The 19,634-nt window shown below is 43.8% G+C and overlaps 1 protein-coding gene across 1 annotated transcript in view; it reads left to right on the top strand.

Moving 5' to 3' along the window:
* sv2ba (synaptic vesicle glycoprotein 2Ba) overlaps window positions 1–19,634 on the top strand; it is a 56,730-nt gene that overhangs the window by 18,047 nt on the left and 19,049 nt on the right. Inside the window, exons 3-4 of the mRNA XM_060940467.1 lie at window positions 17,150–17,330; window positions 18,685–18,836. Coding sequence (XP_060796450.1) covers window positions 17,150–17,330; window positions 18,685–18,836 — 333 coding nt within the window. The remainder of the gene's footprint in view (window positions 1–17,149; window positions 17,331–18,684; window positions 18,837–19,634) is intronic.

The following is a 19,634-nucleotide window of genomic DNA, read 5'->3' as shown; positions in this document are numbered from 1 at the left end:
GCTTGTCCGACACCATCAAGGACGAATTGGTATCGTAGGAACTGCTGTCAGACCTCTCCAGCCTCATAGACCTCACCAACCACATCGACGCTCGATGCTCTGCCTCCCGCCAAACCACCACAGCCCTCAGCCAGCAAGTTTCCTGACCTCTCTCACGTGCCTCCAGAATATCTGGACCTTAAGCTAGTTTTCAGTCAGACCCGAGCAGTGTCCCTCCCTCCTCACAGACCCTACAGCTGTGGTATTGACCTCCTGCCCAGGACAATGCCACCCAAGGGACGCCTCTACTCTCTTTCTCCCGCCGAAAGACAAGCCATGGAAAAGTACATCATCGAATCACTGGCAGCTGGGATCATCTGCCCTTCCTCCTCCCCAGCAGGGGCGGGGTTCTTCTTTGTCAAAGAAGGACAAGTCACTCTGCCCCTGCATTGACTATTGGGGTCTCAATGCCATCACGGTCAAGAACTGCTACCCACTACCGCTCATGACCACGGCCTTTGAACTACTCCAGGGAGCCAAGGTATTCGCCAAGCTAGATCTACACAATGCATACCATCTCATCAGGATCAGGGAGGGGGACAAGTGGAAGACAGCCTTTAACACTGCCACTGGTCACTACGAGTACCTCGTGGTCCCTTTCGGCCTGACCAATGCGCCCGCAGTTTTCCAGGCACTCATTAACGACGTCTTAAGGGACTTCCTAAACATCTTCATTTTCATGTACCTGGATGACATCCTGATCTTCTCCCGCTCCCTGGAGGAACATCGGGATCACGTCCGGCAGGTCCTCCAGTGCCTGCTAAAGAACAAGTTGTTCGTCAAGGCAGAAAAGAGCGAATTTCACCAGAGCTCTGTCTCGTTTCTGGGATTCATCATTTCCCCGGCAAGGATCCAGATGGACCCCCTCAAGCTCGAGGCAGTTGCTGATTGGCCCACCCCATCTTCAAGACGAGATCTCCAGCACTTCCTAGGATTTGCCAACTTCTACAGGCGCTTCATTCACAACTTCAGCATGGTGGCTGGACCTCTCTCAGCCCTGACCTCGACCAAGACCCAATTCAAGTGGGGGGAGGAAGCTGAGAGCCTTTTCCACGCTCAAGCACAGGTTTACCACAGCACCCATTCTCACCATACCTGATCCAAGCAAGCAGTTTATTGTCGAGGTCAACGCTTCCAAGTCAGGGGTCAGAGCTATACTTTCCCAGAGGGCCAGTGATGACAAGGTCCACCCATGCTCCTTCTCCCGCCAGCTATCCCCAGCTGAATGGAATTACGACATCAGCAACCGAGAACTACTGGCTGTTAAACTAGCCTTGGAGGAGTGGAGGCACTGGCTCGAAGGGTCAGAGTTTCCCTTCTTAGTCTGGACCGACCATAAGAATCTGGAGTACCTCAAGTCCACCAAATGCCTTAATTCCTGTCAAGCCCGTTGGTCTCTCTCCTTCTCCTGGTTCAACTTCACGCTTTCCTACCGCCCAGGCTCCATGAACGGCAAACCTGATGCCCTGTCCAGGATGTTCTCCTCCCACCAAGAGAAGTCCAAGCTGCCCAAGACCATCCTTCCTCCACACTGCCTGGTGGGAGCTGCCATTCTAGAGGTTGAGACACTCGTGCAGAAGGTCCTGGAGCAGGACCCCAGTGAAGGTAACCCCAACAACATTCCTCCTAACCATCTGTTTGTTCCTGGTCCTGTGCGAACCCAAGTGCTGCAGTGGGGTCATGGCTCCAAGCTGGCCTGTCATCTAGGAGCCACCCGAACCCTGGCACTCATCCAGCAGTGCTTTTGATGGCCATCCATTAAGGAGGATGTCCAGGAGTTCGTGGCAGCCTGTGACACATGCTCCCAGAACAAGACAACCAATCGACCCCCTGCTGGCTTGCTAAGACCCCTCCCGACTCCACATCGACCTTGGTCTCACATCGCCCTGGACTTCATCACAGGACTCCCCAACTCAGGTGGCAACACATGCATCCTCACTGCCATTGACTGTTTCTCCAAGACCGTCCATTTCATTTGTCTGCCCAAGCTCCCCTCAGTCAAAGAAACTGCAGAATTACTCGTCCACCACGTCTTCCACCTACATGGACTACCCACCGACATCGTTTCTGACCGGGGTCCTCAGTTCACTGCGCAATTCTGGAGGGCTTTCTGCAGACTCATTGGGGCCACCTGTAGTCTCTCCTCAGGCTTCCACCCACAGACCAACGGCCAGGCAGAACGGGCGAACCAGGCTTTGGAGGTTGCACTCAGGTGCATGGCATCCAGGGATGCCAGTTCTTGGAGGAAGTACCTACCCTGGATCGAGTATGCTCATAACGCTCTTCCTTCATCTGCCACAGGTCTCTCACCCTTCCAGTGCTCCCTAGGTTACCAACCACCACTCTTCCCCAACCTTGAGGAGGAGGTTGCCATACCCTCTGCCCAGATGTTCAAGATCTGGCATCCAAGATCCTAGCATCCAAGAGGCAGGCCAACAAATGCCGCTCTAAGGCACCCACTTACCGGGTGGGGCAACGAGTCATGCTCTCCACATGCCATCTGCCACTCAAAACCATCTCCCGCAAGCTGGTTCCCAGGTACCTAGGACCCTTCCTCATCAAAAAGGTAATCAACCCATGTTCCGTCAGACTGGCACTACCACTCACTGTGTGACGCATCCACCCCATGTTCTATGTGTCACAGCTTAAACCTCTGGTCTCTAGTTCTTTGCGATTGTGATTGTGAAGATTGTGAAATGTAGCTTTGGCTTTTAGGGCTTCTTTTCTTTGCAGTAACTTTCCAAGCAGAGAGGTGTGGGGGCAGGGAGGTACAGGGGCCAGGGCCAGGGTCTTTGTCTTTGACAAATGGACTATTGACAGTGACAGGGGGGAGGGGGGAATTACAGGTGAATTACACCTAACTCATCAATATTCATTTGAAAGGCCAACTGACTTTGGAGAAAACAAAGGTAGTCTGAAGTTTCTACAATTAGTATTGAAACTACATAACATTTCTGAATGTCGTTCTTACTTTTATGTAGCCAACACCTATGTTTACAAGGTTCAGACTTCAAAAGTCTTGTGCAGATATATTTATAGTGTTTTTGTACAAGGTTTGAAGACTCTGAAAATAATTTTTTGTAAGGTTGTGTTTGCACTTCATTCATCTCATCTCATTATCTCTAGCCGCTTTATCCTTCTACAGGGTCGCAGGCAAGCTGGAGCCTATCCCAGCTGACTACGGGCGAAAGGCGGGGTACACCCTGGACAAGTCGCCAGGTCATCACAGGGCTGACACATAGACACAGACAACCATTCACACTCACACCTACGGTCAATTTAGAGTCACCAGTTAACCTAACCTGCATGTCTTTGGACTGTGGGGGAAACCGGAGCACCCGGAGGAAACCCACGCGGACACGGGGAGAACATGCAAACTCCGCACAGAAAGGCCCTCGCCGGCCCCGGGGCTCGAACCCGGACCTTCTTGCTGTGAGGCAACAGCGCTAACCACTACACCACCGTGCCGCCCCGTGTTTGCACTTAATTTAAATAAAAACAAATTTCATTACATTCACTTTACTCTCATGTTATTATTGCTGAGGGTGTCCAGAATATAACCATGTGTGTCACTTTTGCATGGATGTTTTTAGTTAGATGAAATACTTAATGTCAAGGTTTATCAGACTCACCCTAAGATGTAATTAATTTGCAGTAGCAGTGGTAGCGCAAATTTTTACTCTTACTCAGGCTCTTTCTACTTTTATTATTATTATTATTATTATTTATTGTAACATTTTTAGGATGCTATTTCTCGGTTTTCAACTAGTCATTACCAAATTTCACATTCAGAATACCTCTGGACTGAATTACATTGCTATGACTTGGTACTGATCTGGATCACCTAACTGGAATGATCCATGAAAAATGGGCTTTTTTCCTTACTAAGCGTCATTCTCTATCTCTTACCGTCAGAGGTGGACAGTAACGAAGTACATTTACTTGAGTAATGTACTTAAGTGCACTTTTTGAGTATCTGTACTTTACTTGAGGTTTTTTTTTTTGAAACTTATGACTTTAACTTCACTACATTTGAAAGGCAAATATCGTACTTCTCACTCCACTACATTTCTATCAAGGTCCTCATTACTATGAAGCAGCTTTGAAAGTGGATGCTTTTTCTTTTCTAAAAGGTGGTTGGTTTTTTCACAGGTGACACTGAGACAGCCGATCAGTAATCACTAGGGTCACGTCACAGCCATAGACTGTATAAAATCAAGTTCAATTATTTCTCAACAGCATTACTTGAACACAATCAGCTGATGGCAGAATGGAAGGAGGCGGTTCTTCTGGGGAATTCATGCGCCCATGGCCCATGAACCCATGTTTCAGTTTTCTGAAAGGATTAAAGATGTCTCATTTTTAAATGTTTGCTTTGTTTGTCAAAATCGAACCACATCACGGCCTATAGAGGATGTGCAGTCACGTGACCCGTCTGTGTTTACTCCGCCATATTGGACGGCTTCAGGATTGTTTACCTTGCGTGAGCGTAATGGATCCAGGGAGTAATCCCCAAGAAAATTCGGAAAATACCCCATCTACATCACGCGATAACTTGTCTAAGTTTGTTCAGCATCTTGAAGGTGACGTGAGGCAGTGTTACGTGGAAAAGTGTTCCAGGTTGGGGATTGCAGATCTGTACAACTTGCCGCAATCCTTGTTCAGGGAAATTCGGAGCTGTGGTGCCGGCGATTTGCCCGATCTGGCCTACCACGACATTTACAATTTTCTTGTTAATCGTGAATCGTGTTACACTGGCAAAGCCCTCAAAGCTTACAAGAGCCTGGAAGCTTATAAATATTTTGTTGTGGGATGGGTATCCCAACTATACCTCTGGAAGGTTCCAAAGAAGAATGTCTACTTGATAACCTCACGGGTAAGTGGCATTAAGACGTTTATCTTAAAGAGAATATGCAGGACGTTTTATCGTAAGAATGTTCGAAATCTAAACTCAGTTCCAGATATGAGAAGAAAACAGTAAATCAGAAAGCTGCGCACATTTGCGCAGCTTCCGTGAAAACGTGCGCAGCTTTCTGATTTACTGTTTTCTTCTCATACTTCCTATGTTTCATGGACTGTAACAGCATTTGCTTATTTAGTAATTTTAATACAGAATTTACTCTGATGAAATTATTCAGACACTCCAACGCCCCCCCTAAAAAAAATCGGATCTGCACGATTCAGCCGTGAAAAAGGCGGCATCCGCCAAAAGGCGTGCTGTTTGCATCCCTGTTTAAACTCAGAGGTTAACCGACTTTAACCGGCTAATGAGGCTCGGTGGTCGGTCAAGATTTTTTTTAGTTTTCGCCATCCCTACTATGGATTGGCCTTTCAAAGGCATATATGAGCCAAAAAGATAAAACATTGTCATAGACTAGGCCAGGGTAGTAGGGCTAGGCATAGCCATTTTAAACGTTAGAGATCAAGCGGACTGACGGTCACAACCACTGTTCTGTCTAGTTTCTAAGTATGCAGTTATCATTCAATCCGAAAATCAACTTAATAGATGTACTAGGAGTATTGAATTAGAAGATTACACCTACCTGATATGAAGTGTTCACTACAAATTCGGCTGGTAGAACTGGGGTACCAGTTTTCTCTTCACACAGCAGACACCCATTTTGCGCGTCTCTCCTCGTCTGCGGGGAATTTATAAAATGACAGGCCCTCCTTTTGGCCCTGTCTATTGGTACAACCAAATGCTGAACAAGATATAACCATTCTCGAAAGATCTACTCCCACACACTTGATAATTAGAACGGGTTCGTCTAAGTTCTATGCGCGGCCATGCCGTCCAAGATGGCAGATAAACAAATATCACGTGACCTCGTGACGTCACGTGCACGCTCTCTATAAAAACTCGCCATCCAACCTGTGGGAGCATATCGAGGTATATAAACGTTTTATTCCAAGAGAAAGCTTGCAATGATGTTGTCTGTGCTTTTAGAGCTAGCGATAATGTTGCAAACGTAGCTATGCAGTCTGGTTAGTCAAAGGACTTTCTATGGATTTGCTCACCAAGTTGCCACAGTCTTGTCCATGGCTAACGACAACACATACTGTAGCTAGTTAACTTGGACACTGTTAGTTAGCATGTAAAAACAGTGTTATGCTAACATGACTAATGTTAACTTATCTGAAGTCCTTTCAGAAATGTTTCAGCAAAATCTTGCCAAATAAACAGAATGTAGAAATCTTTTTCTAGTAGCATTAGCTACCCAATATGATTTCAAGTTTGAAAAGAGTTTGTTAGCATGTCAAGTTCACTTCACTGACTAGCTAGCTTAACATTAAACCACCATGATGGCACAGCATGTGTTCATTTTGTGAATTCACATTTCTGTCTTTGGTCCTGGCATTAGGTTTTGTAAGTGTTGTGGCAATAATACAACAATGCATTGACAGAAAATGTACTTTTAATACTTAAGAATCAGAATCATTTTTATTGCCAGGTATGTGAATACACACGAGGAATTTGACTCCGGTTTCACTTAGCTCTCTTAGTACAAACAGATTAAAAAAAAAGCGTAGACAAAAAAACAAAACAAAAAGCTATGTATATGTAGAATCTTTTGGTGCAAAATGGTGCATAGTGCAAGGATGACTTAGTAAATATAAATACAGTGTGCACAGAATGACGGTACAAGTGTGCAGATATTTCACAGTTGATGTTACTGATATTTGAGTCCGGTTTTAGCTGTTCATCACAGAAACAGCCTGAGGGGGAAAAAACTGTTCTTGTTTCTGTGTGGCCTTGGGCATAAAAGCGGGCGTTGACTAAATTGGACCTTAAGCAGAAGAGCAATTACTGACTACACCACCAGGGGACTTTCACCCCAGGAATATTAACCAGAAAACACTTCACTATGTTGACACGCAAGGTTCATTTGACTAAAGACACCAGAGACCAAAGTTATGAAAATACAAAAAGGTTATTTTATTTTGTTACAATGTTTACAAAAATAAAAGTTCCTTCCTTTACTTCACAAACAATCACTTTCATTCGCACTCACAATTCAAAGATTTGACTGACATGTGGGGCAAGGGAAAAATCAATATTAACAGGGCTGAGGCCTACCAGCAGGGGGCAAGATACCAGGAGATGGAGAAGGGATCCAAGGAGGCACACCATGCAAGCCCACGTGTCACACTCACTACAAACCAAATCAAAATAAATCAAATAAATCAAAAACACAGCAAAAGGAGAATTCCACACAGGCACACGTGAAAACACACATGGACAATAGGAAAACACCACCACCTAAAGGATCAGCTGCCACCCCGCCTTGGGCACACAGCACCTGAAAAGTAAATAAACAGAAAAGAGGTATGAAGAGAGAAAATCAAACAAAGAAATAACACAACTTGATCACAACAAATTAACCAATTAAAATGCACAACTACACACGATGTAAACTAAGGGAGGGGAACTACGTGGACCACTGATGATCCACAGCTTGCAGTGGCCTCCCACCAGTACTGGCATACAGCTGGCAACCAAAGGCTGCTTGCCACGGCAGAAAAGGTTGGCAGACGTGGTTGCTAGCCACACACAAATTCACATAAAGTAAGCTCTCGCGAGCATTAAACCAAATAAACAAATAAAAAAATAAATAAAAAGGCATTAACATAAATCAGGCCCAATAAGATAGCCCACTGGCTATCCACAGCTATAGAAAAAGAGCCTCCTGCCAGCAGATGAAACCTGAGCAGGACTAAAGCAAATAAACAATTACCCAATTTTACAAAAAAAAAGAAAATATCCCTCACACCACACTCCAAGCACACATACACGCGCACTGATTATAAGTGAATGATGATCAGACACACAAACAGTCACACACACACACACACACACACACACACACACACACACACACACACACACTACAAAAGGTTAAAACTAGTGTTAAAGTGCTGTGGTGGTTGGTGGTTTCGCAGCCCTCCTCATGCAGGCAGCTGCACCAATCAGAGAAAGCAGCACTCGGTAGAAACGCGCTGGCAAGAACAGCAGCAAACCCGGACCAAAACCGGCAACACCTAAAGAACACACAAACTATTCAATTAACGCCACGCTTAATAAACTCAGAGTAGTAGGAATTCAAGGGAAGGGGCACATACCACACGATCCAAAACTTCTCGCCTAGTCCCAGCGAGGCTCACAGAATTCCATGGGTCATCTGCACTTAATACAGACGCCAAGAGAACGTTTGGAAATCACTGCACACAAAATGCACAGCTGGACAAGACCGGAGGAAAGCCAAACAGTGGATGCACTGAAAAGCAACCAGAGCCGGTCACAATTAAAACAAACGAAAGTTAGCCAGAGTAACAGAGAGTTCCAAACAAGCGTGCTTACCGGCCACAGGTAAACGGGAAGGGGTGTGACAGGAAACAGCGGGGGGGGGTCATCACGCCTCCAGAGTTCAAAATCACTCTACCATAAATAGGCTGGCGACGCACGCCATTGGTTGAGGCTGCCCCAATTGCCAAGAAGCACTTAACTCAGTGCGTCTCACCACATCTGGTTGTTTTTGCGTACAGTGATCTGTAGCATCTCCCAGAGGGGAGAAGTTTAAACAATTTGTGACCAGGGTGTGATGGGTCTGCAGAGATGTTACCTGCCCATTTCCTGACTCTGGACAGGTACAGGTCTTGGATGGAGGGCAGGCTGACACCAATAATTTTCTCTGCAGACCTTATTGTCCGTTGCAGTCTGTTCTTGTCCTGCGTGGTGACCGATCCAAACCAAACAGTGATGGAAGAGCAGAGAACAGACTGAATGATGGCAGAGTAGAATTGTGTAAGCAGCTCCTTAGACAGGTTGAGCTTCCTGAGCTGGCGCAGAAAGTACAACCTCTGCTGGGCCTTTTTGATGATGGTGACTGTGTTGGTCTCCCACTTCAGGTCCCAGGAGATTGTGGAGCCCAGAAACCTGAAGGTTTCAACAGCAGTCACAGTGGTGATGGTCAGGGCCGCTGACAGCTTTGGCTGGGCCCGGGACAAAATGCTCTGAATGGGCCCCCCCAACAACCCCCCCGGGCCAACCCACACACACACACACACACACACACCTCTCTTATCCCAGTCTCTACTCACTCCAACCCTTAAATGACAGGTATTCAAAAACCATTCAACCGGTCAACAACCATTTCATTTTAGCATTTCAACATTTTTACAGTTTTAACATTTTAACAAAAAAAAGCCCAAAACCAGCAACCTCACACACATTGTGATCCTGTGAAGTAATCCCCAATTTCACTGAATCTTTCCCCCCTGTACTGTAACGGAATAAGCGGTTACTGTTATTTTGTATCCTTTAACCGAACGCCATTAAATGTATTCCGTTACGCCCCAAGCCTGCATGCGACAGCCCCCGCAATGCCTTCCTAAACTCGTGGATAGTCTACTATAATCACGCGATTGGGGTGCTCTTGAAGGAGCAGCGATGGACGGGGGATTTCGGGCAGGGCTGGGGGCGAACATAGTATACTGTGCGTGCGTACTGTCCAGTGTGAAAAACAGAGAAGAACACACCACTCGAGAAACGGCGGGATATGATTGCGGGCTAATGTGATTATTCTTAGCTTCAATCAGATATATGAAACACAATGTTATTAAGCCGTTGTGGTTATGAAATGATTCAATGCCCTGTGCATTTGATATGGTGTTCAGTGTGACTTGCTCTCCCCTCGTTTGTAACATGAATTGCGTGCCGCGCGTGCCTTGGTTGGGGTTACTTTACGGGGCTGGAAAAAGTTGGCTGTGTCTTACCTGGCTCAGCTGCCCCACTGCCTTTGCTAGTACCTGCTGCATCATCTGAATCTTTTTAAAAATATTTATGCAGTGAGCCCCTGAGTCTCTTGGTTTCTTCCTCTCTTTTTCTCTTTTCTTTTCTTTTCTTTTCTTTTCTGTGCTCCTGACTTGTGCATGTTGGCAAATGGCACGCACGCTGATTGTCGAAGCGCTATGATCGAACGATGTCGTTTTTTTCCCCTTAATCAAAGAGTCAGACCAAACCATTTTTGCATTAGGGGTGGTAGGGAGTTCTTGACGCCTTTTTCAAAGACAATAAAGGCAAAAGATCTAGAAATCATTTATTGAATGCAAATATAGCACATTTCTCCCCCAAATCAACACATTTTGAAATGAAATAAAATAATTTAATCGCAACTTCATGAGAGCCCAGTTCTGGGCCCTCCCCATTCCTGGGCCCGGGACAACATACCCGTTTGTCCCCCCCTGTCGGCGGGCCTGGTGATGGTGATAGGCGGCAGGGTGGGGGGGCTCCTCCTAAAGTCCACTATCATCTCCACAGTTTTGAGCGTGTTCAGCTCCAGATTGTTCTAACCACACCAACAGACCAGCCGTTCAACCTCCTGTCTGTATGCAGACTTGTCACCGTCTCGGATGAGGCCGATGACCATTGTGTCGTCTGCAAATTTCAGGAGTTTAACAGATGGGTCTCTTGAGGTGCAGTCGTTGGTGTAAAGGGAGAATAGCAGTGGGGAGAGCACACGCCCCTGGGGGGCGCCAGTGCTGATAGTCCGGGTGCTGAATGTGATGCTCCCCAGCCTCACCTGCTGCTTCCTGTCAGTCAGGAAGTTTATAATCCACTGACAGGTGGAGGAGGGCACAGTGAGCTGGGTGAGCTTGGTGTGGAGGATGTCTGGAACGATGGTGTTGAACGTCAAACTGAAGTCTATGAACAGTCCCTGCAGAGTCAAGGTGTTGCAGGATGTAGTGCAGTCCCATATTGATTGCATCATCCGCTGACCTGTTTGCCCGGTAGGCAAACTGCAGAGGGTCCAGCAGGGGGTCTGTGATTAAGTATTATTATGATTAAGTATTAAGTTAAGTATTTTTAAAAGCAAGTACTTCTGTACTTTAAGTAAAAATTTGACTGGACAACTTTCACTTGTATTGGAGTAACATTTGACCAGTGGGATCTGTACTTTGACTTAAGTAATGAGGTTGGGTACTTCGTCCACCTCTGCTTACTGTTCCGGATCTATAGGGTACGGTAACCAGACGTCCCAGTTTGTAAGAGCTAGCGCAAATCACTGTGATTTTAGTCACAGTCTCCATCTAGTCTTATTTACTGTAGCTACATATCATAGCAGAAAATATCTCTGGAACACTTTGTTGAAAAAGATTCCCTGTTCATTCCTGCAAAGTGACCTGATAAAACAGTACAGATAAAACCACCTTGAGAAGCCACACTGTGAACTTCTGAGTGCTCTAATGCTACAGTGATGGACAGATGGAGTGGTACAAGAGTGAAGAACCAAGGGGATTTTTTATGATCACTTCAGAGTAAAAGTTAATGGGAGTGTCACAACTGCAGTGAAAGCAGAGTGATGACGAGTGCAGAGGCCAGATGAATGGAGACAGAGATAGAGAGAAGGAGAAAGAGTAAGAGACTATATTCGCAAATCTATTTTAATATACAATGCTTTTGTCAAGCATTAGAACAAAGGACAAAGAAAATAATTTTAAGACAGAAAATAAATTTACTCCGCTGACCCAAAACAGTCAGTCATCTGTTTTGCGTCACATCACTGCATGTATACGTAATGCCATAATTCTCCCAAATTGGGTCTCAGTATCTCACACTGGCTTGTTTACTGTGTGTCAGACTGCTTTCTATAAAATGGACAAAAGGACATTATATAACTAAAACGGTTATTGTAACAATATTGAAATCAGGATCACTTTTTTCCTAAGCACATATTCTGGTGGCATGCCACACATCAGGTAAAGCGTAGATTTGTACATTAAAAGGGTAAATTTGGGTAATAGTATACAGTAGTTATGAGCAAATGGTACATTTCAGCTTTCAGTTTGCTATTCGCATCTCTTACTCATTAGTATTAGCCTTGTATTACTAATGAAGCAAACTTCAGACTCCAAACACACTCTGACTATATTAGGAGTTGGGAGAAATTTTGTATATTTAATATCCATCTATCCATTATCTGTAGCCGCTTATCCTGTTCTACAGGGTCGCAGGCAAGCTGGAGCCTATCCCAGCTGACTACAGGCGAGAGGCGGGGTACACCCTGGACAAGTCGCCAGGTCATCACAGGGCTGACACTTAGGCCAAGTTTACATTAGACCGTATCTGTCTCGTTTTCTTCGCGGATGCACTGTCCGTTTACATTAAAACGCCTGGAAACGCCGGGAAACGGGAATCCGCCAGGGTCCACGTATTCAATCTAGATCGTGTCTGGTCCGGTGCTGTGTAAACATTGAGAATACGAAGATACGCGGATACGCTGTGCTGAGCTCTAGCTGGCGTCATCATTGGACAACGTCACTGTGACATCCACCTTCCTGATTCGCTGGCGTTGGTCATGTGACGCGACTGCTGAAAAACGGCGCAGACTTCCGCCTTGTATCACCTTTCATTAAAGAGTATAAAAGTATGAAAATACTGCAAATACTGATGCAAATACTGCCCATTGTGTAGTTATGATTGTCTTTAGGCTTGCCATCCTTCCACTTGCAAGTGGTAAGTGATATGCACTGGGATCACACACACACAGCGGCTCAGTCCCAAATCACTGCTCGTGCGCTATACTCGCGCGCTCTGTGAGCTGCGCAGGGCCGGAGTGCGCACCCTCCAGAGGGCACTCGCTGTTCAGGGCGGAGTGATTTGGAGCGCAGGATGCCTGCGGAGCCGAGCGTATCCGTGTATTGGTGTTGCTGTGTGCACGCGAATCGTGTATTAGTGTTGCTGTGTGCACGCTAATCGTTTTAAAAACGTTAATCTGATGATCCGCTGATACGGTCTAATGTAAACCCCACCATAGACAAACAACCATTCACACTCACATTCACACCTACGGTCAATTTAGAGCCACCAATTAACCTAACCTGCATGTCTTTGGACTGTGGGGGAAACTGGAGCACCCAGAGGAAACCCATGCAGACACAGGGAGAACATGCAAACTCCATACAGAAGGGCCCTTGCCGGCCACTGGGCTTGAACCCAGGACCTTCTTGCTGTGAGACGACAGTGCTAACCACTACATTACTACAAGTGCCGCCCCTTATATTTAATATTTGGATGTTTAAATTTGCATATAGTGCAAATATAATGCACAATAATGTCTACATTACATTATAGGCATTTAGCAGACGCTCTTATCCAGAGCGACGTACAACATACTCAGAGCAGCCTGGGGAGCAGTTGGAGGTTAGGTGCCTTGCTCAAGGGCACATCAGCCATTCCTACTGGTCCAGGGAATCAAACCAGCAACCTTCTGTTCCCAAAGCTCCTACTCTAACCATTAGGCCATGGCTTATGTCTATTGTGAAATACTCAGTAGGGTCACATGCACACTAATATTCGACTATTATTCCGAATATGACAATATTCAGAATTTGATATGGGTCATGTAAACAAGATATTTTGTTTGAATATTCAGAATGTGGAAATTTAGCATTTTCCGATTAAGATGTGTGGATATGCTGAATTTATTCAGGTTTTAGGAGCATTTTTTTGGACATGTATACAGCGGGTTTTTATGGCAGTTTGTGGCACACAGCTTCTTGCCTGTTTACAGTCAGCTCTGTAAACCACCTAGACAATCGGAGGACACCTTCTTCTTCCAGCTGTTCCCATTAGGGGTCACCACAGCGGATAATGTCCCTCCATCTCCTTCTGTCCACCATATCATCTTCTGTCACACCAACCATCCTCATGTCCTCCTTCACCACATTCATAAATCTCTTCTTCCATAGGTCTTCCTCTTTTCTTTCTACCTGGTAACTCCATCTCCAACATTCGTTTCCCACTATACCCTGGATCTCTCCTCTGTATGTGTCCAAACCGTCTCAATCTCACCTCTCTCACTTTATCTCCAAGCCGTCCTACATGTCCTGTCCCTCTAATATACTCATTTCTCATCCTGTCCAACTTTCTCACTCCCAATGAAAATCTCAACATCTTTAACTCCACTAGCTCCAGTTCAGCCTCCTGTATTTTTATCAGTGCCACTGTCTCCAAACCATACAACATCGCTGCTCTTATTACTGCCTTGTGCACTTTCCCTTACACTCTTGCTGGCAACCTTCTGTCACAAATCACTCCTGACATCCTCCTCTCCTCTATCCATTCCAACCTGTTTGCACGCCCTTCTTCGGCATAACTGTATGTAACCTGGAATATTAGTGTAATTTCCATTAGCCGTGTAAACAACTTAGTATGAATATGGTCTTTTTCAGAATAAGGGTTTTTAAAAAACAGAATATTTTGTGTATGTAAGCATCGTGAATGTTTCCAGCTCCTAAATTTCCACAAGAGTGAGAAAAACCATGTGGAAGTGAGACCTCTAGTGGTTACAAAACCACCTTCCTTCATGAAGACGAGTACAGTATTTCAGAACTGGGCCCTCAGCTGAACCTTGACATGCTCTCACTATAGTAAACGACAATTCAAGAGAAAATAGGATCGCGGTTTATAAAAACAGACTCATAAGAGGAAAATAGAAACCGTGTGCTCAATAGAGATATATTATGAGCTAGAAGATTCTATCCAAAGCACAAACTTTCAGTAATCATACCATGCATGTACTGGTGCAAAATGTCAATCTAGCCTGTTTGCCATCAAACCTATTTCACCTTTATGTTTAAGCTAAATCACTGTAATGATCGTAGATGTCAAAGCTTCATGGAGGACTTCTTAACATGGCAGCCTTCACCAGTCTACATTTTATTATGCTGATCAATAGCTAATTAACGCTATATACTGTATTAATAATGAGTCAGATCAAATCTTAGCACTTAATATTTTTGGTTTACATTGAAAATAACTTTAGGGTGAGAATAAGAATAAAAGGCATGTAGTTTACTCGACACACTGGTAAACCACTAGCTATGATCTTCCCTGACCTGTATGCAACAACATGCCTTGTGTCTAAAGAAACAAAGACTGGACAGAAAATGTCTTTTGACTGTTTGATGATATTCAACTGTGTGAATTTCAGTTTTGCCTACAAGACAATATTTCACAATATTCAACTTTCTAGACTGTACATTTCAATGTTATTTGTTTCAGGGTTCATATTTCATTTATATAATTTATACAGTACTGTTGGTACTGCTTTTGTAGTTGATGTCTGACTCTGAACCCTTCTGTAACAGGGTTTTAATTTAATGCTATTCTTAAACCCTGACCTATTTATACTAGAGTGAGGATTTGTTTTTAATGGAGGCTATAAAACACTTCTGTAAGTCACTGCAAATTTACAGTGTCTTGCAAAAGTATTCCTCCGCCTTTGTGTTTGTGTGCCTGTTTTGTCACATTACAAGCTGGAATTAAAATGTATTTTTGGAGGGTTAGCAGTGCTAACCCTTAAAGGGAAACATTTAAATGTTTCCCTTTAAACCACTCCACTGTAGCTTTAGCAGTATGTTTAGAGTCATTGTCCTGCTAGACCACTTAGCACCATTTGATTTACACAACATGCCTACCACTGTAAAGGTGCAAAACTGTTTTCTTGTGACACAAACAATAATTAAGATGAAAAAAAAAACAGAAATCTGGAGTGTGCATAGATACCGTATTCACACACACACACCCCCCCCCCCCCCCCCCAAAAAAAAAAAAAGTCAATACTTTGTAGAGCCACCTTTTGCTGCAATGACAGCTGCAAGTCTCTTGGGGTACTGTATGTCTCGATTAACTTGGCACATCTAGCCACTCGGATCTTTGCCCATTCCTCAAGGCAAAACTGTTCCAACTCCTTCAAGTTAGATGGGTTGCGTTGGTGTACAGCAATCTTCAAGTTATGCCACAGATTCTCAATTGGATTGAGGTCTGGGCTGTGATTAGGCCATTCTAAGATATTTAAATGTTTCCCTTTAAATCACTCCACTGTAGCTTTAGCAGTATGTTTAGAGTCATTGTCCTGCTAGACCATGACCCTTTGTCCCAGTCTCAAACCTCTGGCTGACTCAAACAGATTTTGCTCCAGAATTGCCCTGTATTTAGTGCCATCCATCTTTCCTTCAGTCCTGACCAACTTTCCTGTCCCTGCAGATGAAAAATATCCCCACAGCATGATGCTGCCACTGCCATGCTTCACTGTAGGAATGGTGTTCTCAGGATGTTGGGTTTACACCACACATGGTGTTTCCTATGATGGCCAAAAAGATCAATTTTAGTCTCATTTGACCAGAGAATCTTCTTCCATGTGTTTGGGGAGTCTGTCACATGCTGTTGGGCAAACTACAAATGCATTTTCTTAAGCAATGACTTTTTTTCTGTATACTCTTCTATAAAGCCCCACTCTGTGGAGTGTACGGTTTAAAGTGGTCCAATGGAAAGATACTCCCATCTCCACTGTGGATCTTTGCAGCTCCTTCAGTGTTATCTTTGGTGTTTTTGTTGCATCTCTGATTAATGCCCTCCTTGCCCGGTCTGTGAGTTTTGTGGGCGGCCTTCTCTTGTCAGGTTTGTAGTGGTGCCATATTCTTTCCATTTTGCTATAATGGATTTAATGGTGCTCCCTGGGATATTCAAAGTGTGGGATATTTTTTATAACCCAACCCTGATCTATACTTCTCCACAATTTTGTCTCTGACCTGTTTGGAGGCTCCTTGGTTCTCATGTTGCTTGCTTAGTAGTGTAACAGAGTCAGGGTCCTTCCAGTACAGGTTGATTTATACAGACATCATGTGACAGATCATGTGACACATTGCTTGCACACAGGTGGATCTTAGTCAACTAATTATGTGACTTATGAAGTGAATTGGTTGGACCAGCTCTTATTTAGGGGTTTCATACAAAAGGGGGTGAATACCTATGCACAATCCAGATTTCTGGGGTGGGTTTTTTTTTCATCTTAATTATTGTTGGTGTCGCAATAAAAAACAACAATTTGCACCTTTAAAGTGGTAGGCATGTTGTCAATAAAATGGTGCTAACTCCCAAAAATCAATTTTAATTCCAGCTTGTAATGTGACAAAACAGGACAAACACCAAGGGGGATTAATACTTTTTCATGCCACTGTAAATGTAAAATATACAGTATTGTGTGTCATATATGGATATGAACTCTGTGTGTGTGTGTGTGTGTGTGTGTGTGTGTGGTGAGTGCAGGTCTGATTGTGTACGTGGGGATGATGCTGGGAGCCGTAGTGTGGGGAGGTCTGGCTGATAAACTGGGACGTCGTCAGTGTCTCCTCAATGCTCTCGCCATCAACTGCATCTTCTCTTTCCTCTCCTCCTTCTCTGAGTACTACGGCTTCTTCCTGTTCTGCAGACTGTGCTCCGGAATTGGGTAATGCACGTTTTCCTTTGTAAATGCAAGTATACACAGAGACCGATCATACAATATTACAAAGCTCATACAATATTAGTAACTATTATACATACAGGACACTTTATCGATGGAATAAAAACATGTACTCTATTCCCTTCTAGTAGGTTTCATTCATTTGGTTTGACAGCATGCAATATTGTTAACATATCACTTATCTTATGTGTATTATACCACTCTACCCAGTGGAGAATAAGTGTTGAATATGGTTTACGATATTGCATGGTTGTTAAGACAATGTGATGTCACACTTCGGAGACGTAAAACTTCCGCGCTAGTGAGAACAATGTGTGAACAAACATGGCCGCCAGGTTTGCTTTGTTAAGTATGGAAGATTTTGAGAATTTTGAAAGAGAAAGATGCGTTGAACACCTGAAAGGAACGTGCATGTATTATTATTATTATTATTATTATTATTATTATTATTAATAATAATAATAATAATAATAATAATAATAATAATATGTGCCATTTTGGAGATGCTCAGACCCAGTCATCTAGCCATTACAATTTGGCCCTTATCAAAGTCATTCAGATCTTTACAATTGCCCATTTTTCCTGCTTTCAGCACATCAACTTTGAAAACTGACTGTTCGGTTGCTGCCTAATATATCCCAGTGCAAATCAGTGATAATCAATGTTATTCACTTCACCAGTCAGTGATTTTAATGTTATGGCTGATTGGTGTATAGATCTGAAAAATGATCGACAAAGGCATTGTTGTTTCTACCTCTAGTGTGTTACCTTAATCATTATATGTTTCTCTTAATGCTTTCACACCTCAAACACTCAAAATGAGTGACATTTTTCAGAAGTGTACACATTCACTGTTGAACAAACATTCCTCCTCAAGGTGTCATACTACACTGTGTGTTCAACTGTATTATCAGTCATATTTCCCTTGTTCGAAATGTCTGTCAGGTTAGCACTGTCACCTCACAGCAAGAAAGTCCTGGGTTTGAGCCCAGCGGCCGACGAGGGCCTTTCTGTGTGGAGTTTGCATGTTCTCTGTGTGGGTTTCCTCTGGTTTCCCCCAAAGACATGCAGGTTAGGCTAACTGGTGGCTCTAAATTGACCGTAGGTGTGAATGGTTGTCTGTGTCTATGTGTCAGCCCTGTGATGACCTGGCGACTTGTCCAGGGTGTACCCCACCTCTCACCCATAGTTAGCTGGGATAGGCTACAGCTTGCCTGCGATCCTGTAGGACAGGATAAGCGGCTACAGATAATGGATGGATGGAAATGTCTGTCTCTATCATTGTGTTAACTCACTGCACAACTATAAGTATCCCCCAGTGTTTCTCTGTTCTCTACAGAATAGGTGGCTCCATCCCCATTGTGTACACATACTTTGCTGAGTTCCTGCAGATGGATAAAAGGGGCGAACACCTGAGCTGGCTGTGTCTGTTCTGGATGCTGGGAGGCCTGTACGCTTCCTTCAGCGCCTGGGGAATCATCCCTCATTATGGTAATAACCATCTTAACCTTCAGCATCTTTATGCTAATCATCAACATGGTGATAAAGACCATAATTATCATTTAAAAATCAGAGGGTAAGCCTGGAAGCATCTGTTTAGGTGGAAGGGAGGTAAATATGAATGTGAAGATATGAATAAGGATATGAACACTGAGGATTAGAGTACTAAAATTGCTACTTTACATTCCTCTTGATTCATTCCCTTTCTTATTATATGAACATGATTCATTTTCTATAAAAGCAGCTCTGACAGTTGTGCCAGTAGTAATTCAAATCTCACATTTCAATTAATGCAGTCTTCCTAATACATAATTTTTTCTATCTTAACCATATACACAGGTACTTTTATGGCAGACACACCACATCAATGGATTAGAAACATGGATAATCACTGTTATTCTGTCCACATTCACTGGATATGAGCAATCGTGTGCTCTGATTAGCTACACTACTACTAGGATATCAGCTCATATACCGTGAATAGAGAAAAACAAAATGATGGAACGTGTTGCTTAATCAACCGAGGATGAAATAAAAACTCTACTCGAAAACAAAATCCCCAAAAATGCAAAAAAAAAGCAACAAAATATGGAATGAAAGTATTTGATGGTAAGAACGTATCTTTTTTTTTCAAGAATTATTATTAGAGCATTTTTCACAAATTGCTACTAAGCATGTATGCAGTTTGTCACATGTCCACTAAGTAGAAATGATTTTGTCGGAAATTGTGGGAAAAAAAAGTTTTTATTTACCGAATTTGCAAAAGATAAAAATGCTCTGTTTCTCAAA

The sequence above is a fragment of the Neoarius graeffei genome, chromosome 15 (assembly GCF_027579695.1).
Source record: "Neoarius graeffei isolate fNeoGra1 chromosome 15, fNeoGra1.pri, whole genome shotgun sequence".
Classification (NCBI taxonomy): Eukaryota; Metazoa; Chordata; class Actinopteri; order Siluriformes; family Ariidae; genus Neoarius; species Neoarius graeffei.
This window is presented reverse-complemented; position numbering and strand designations above follow the sequence as displayed.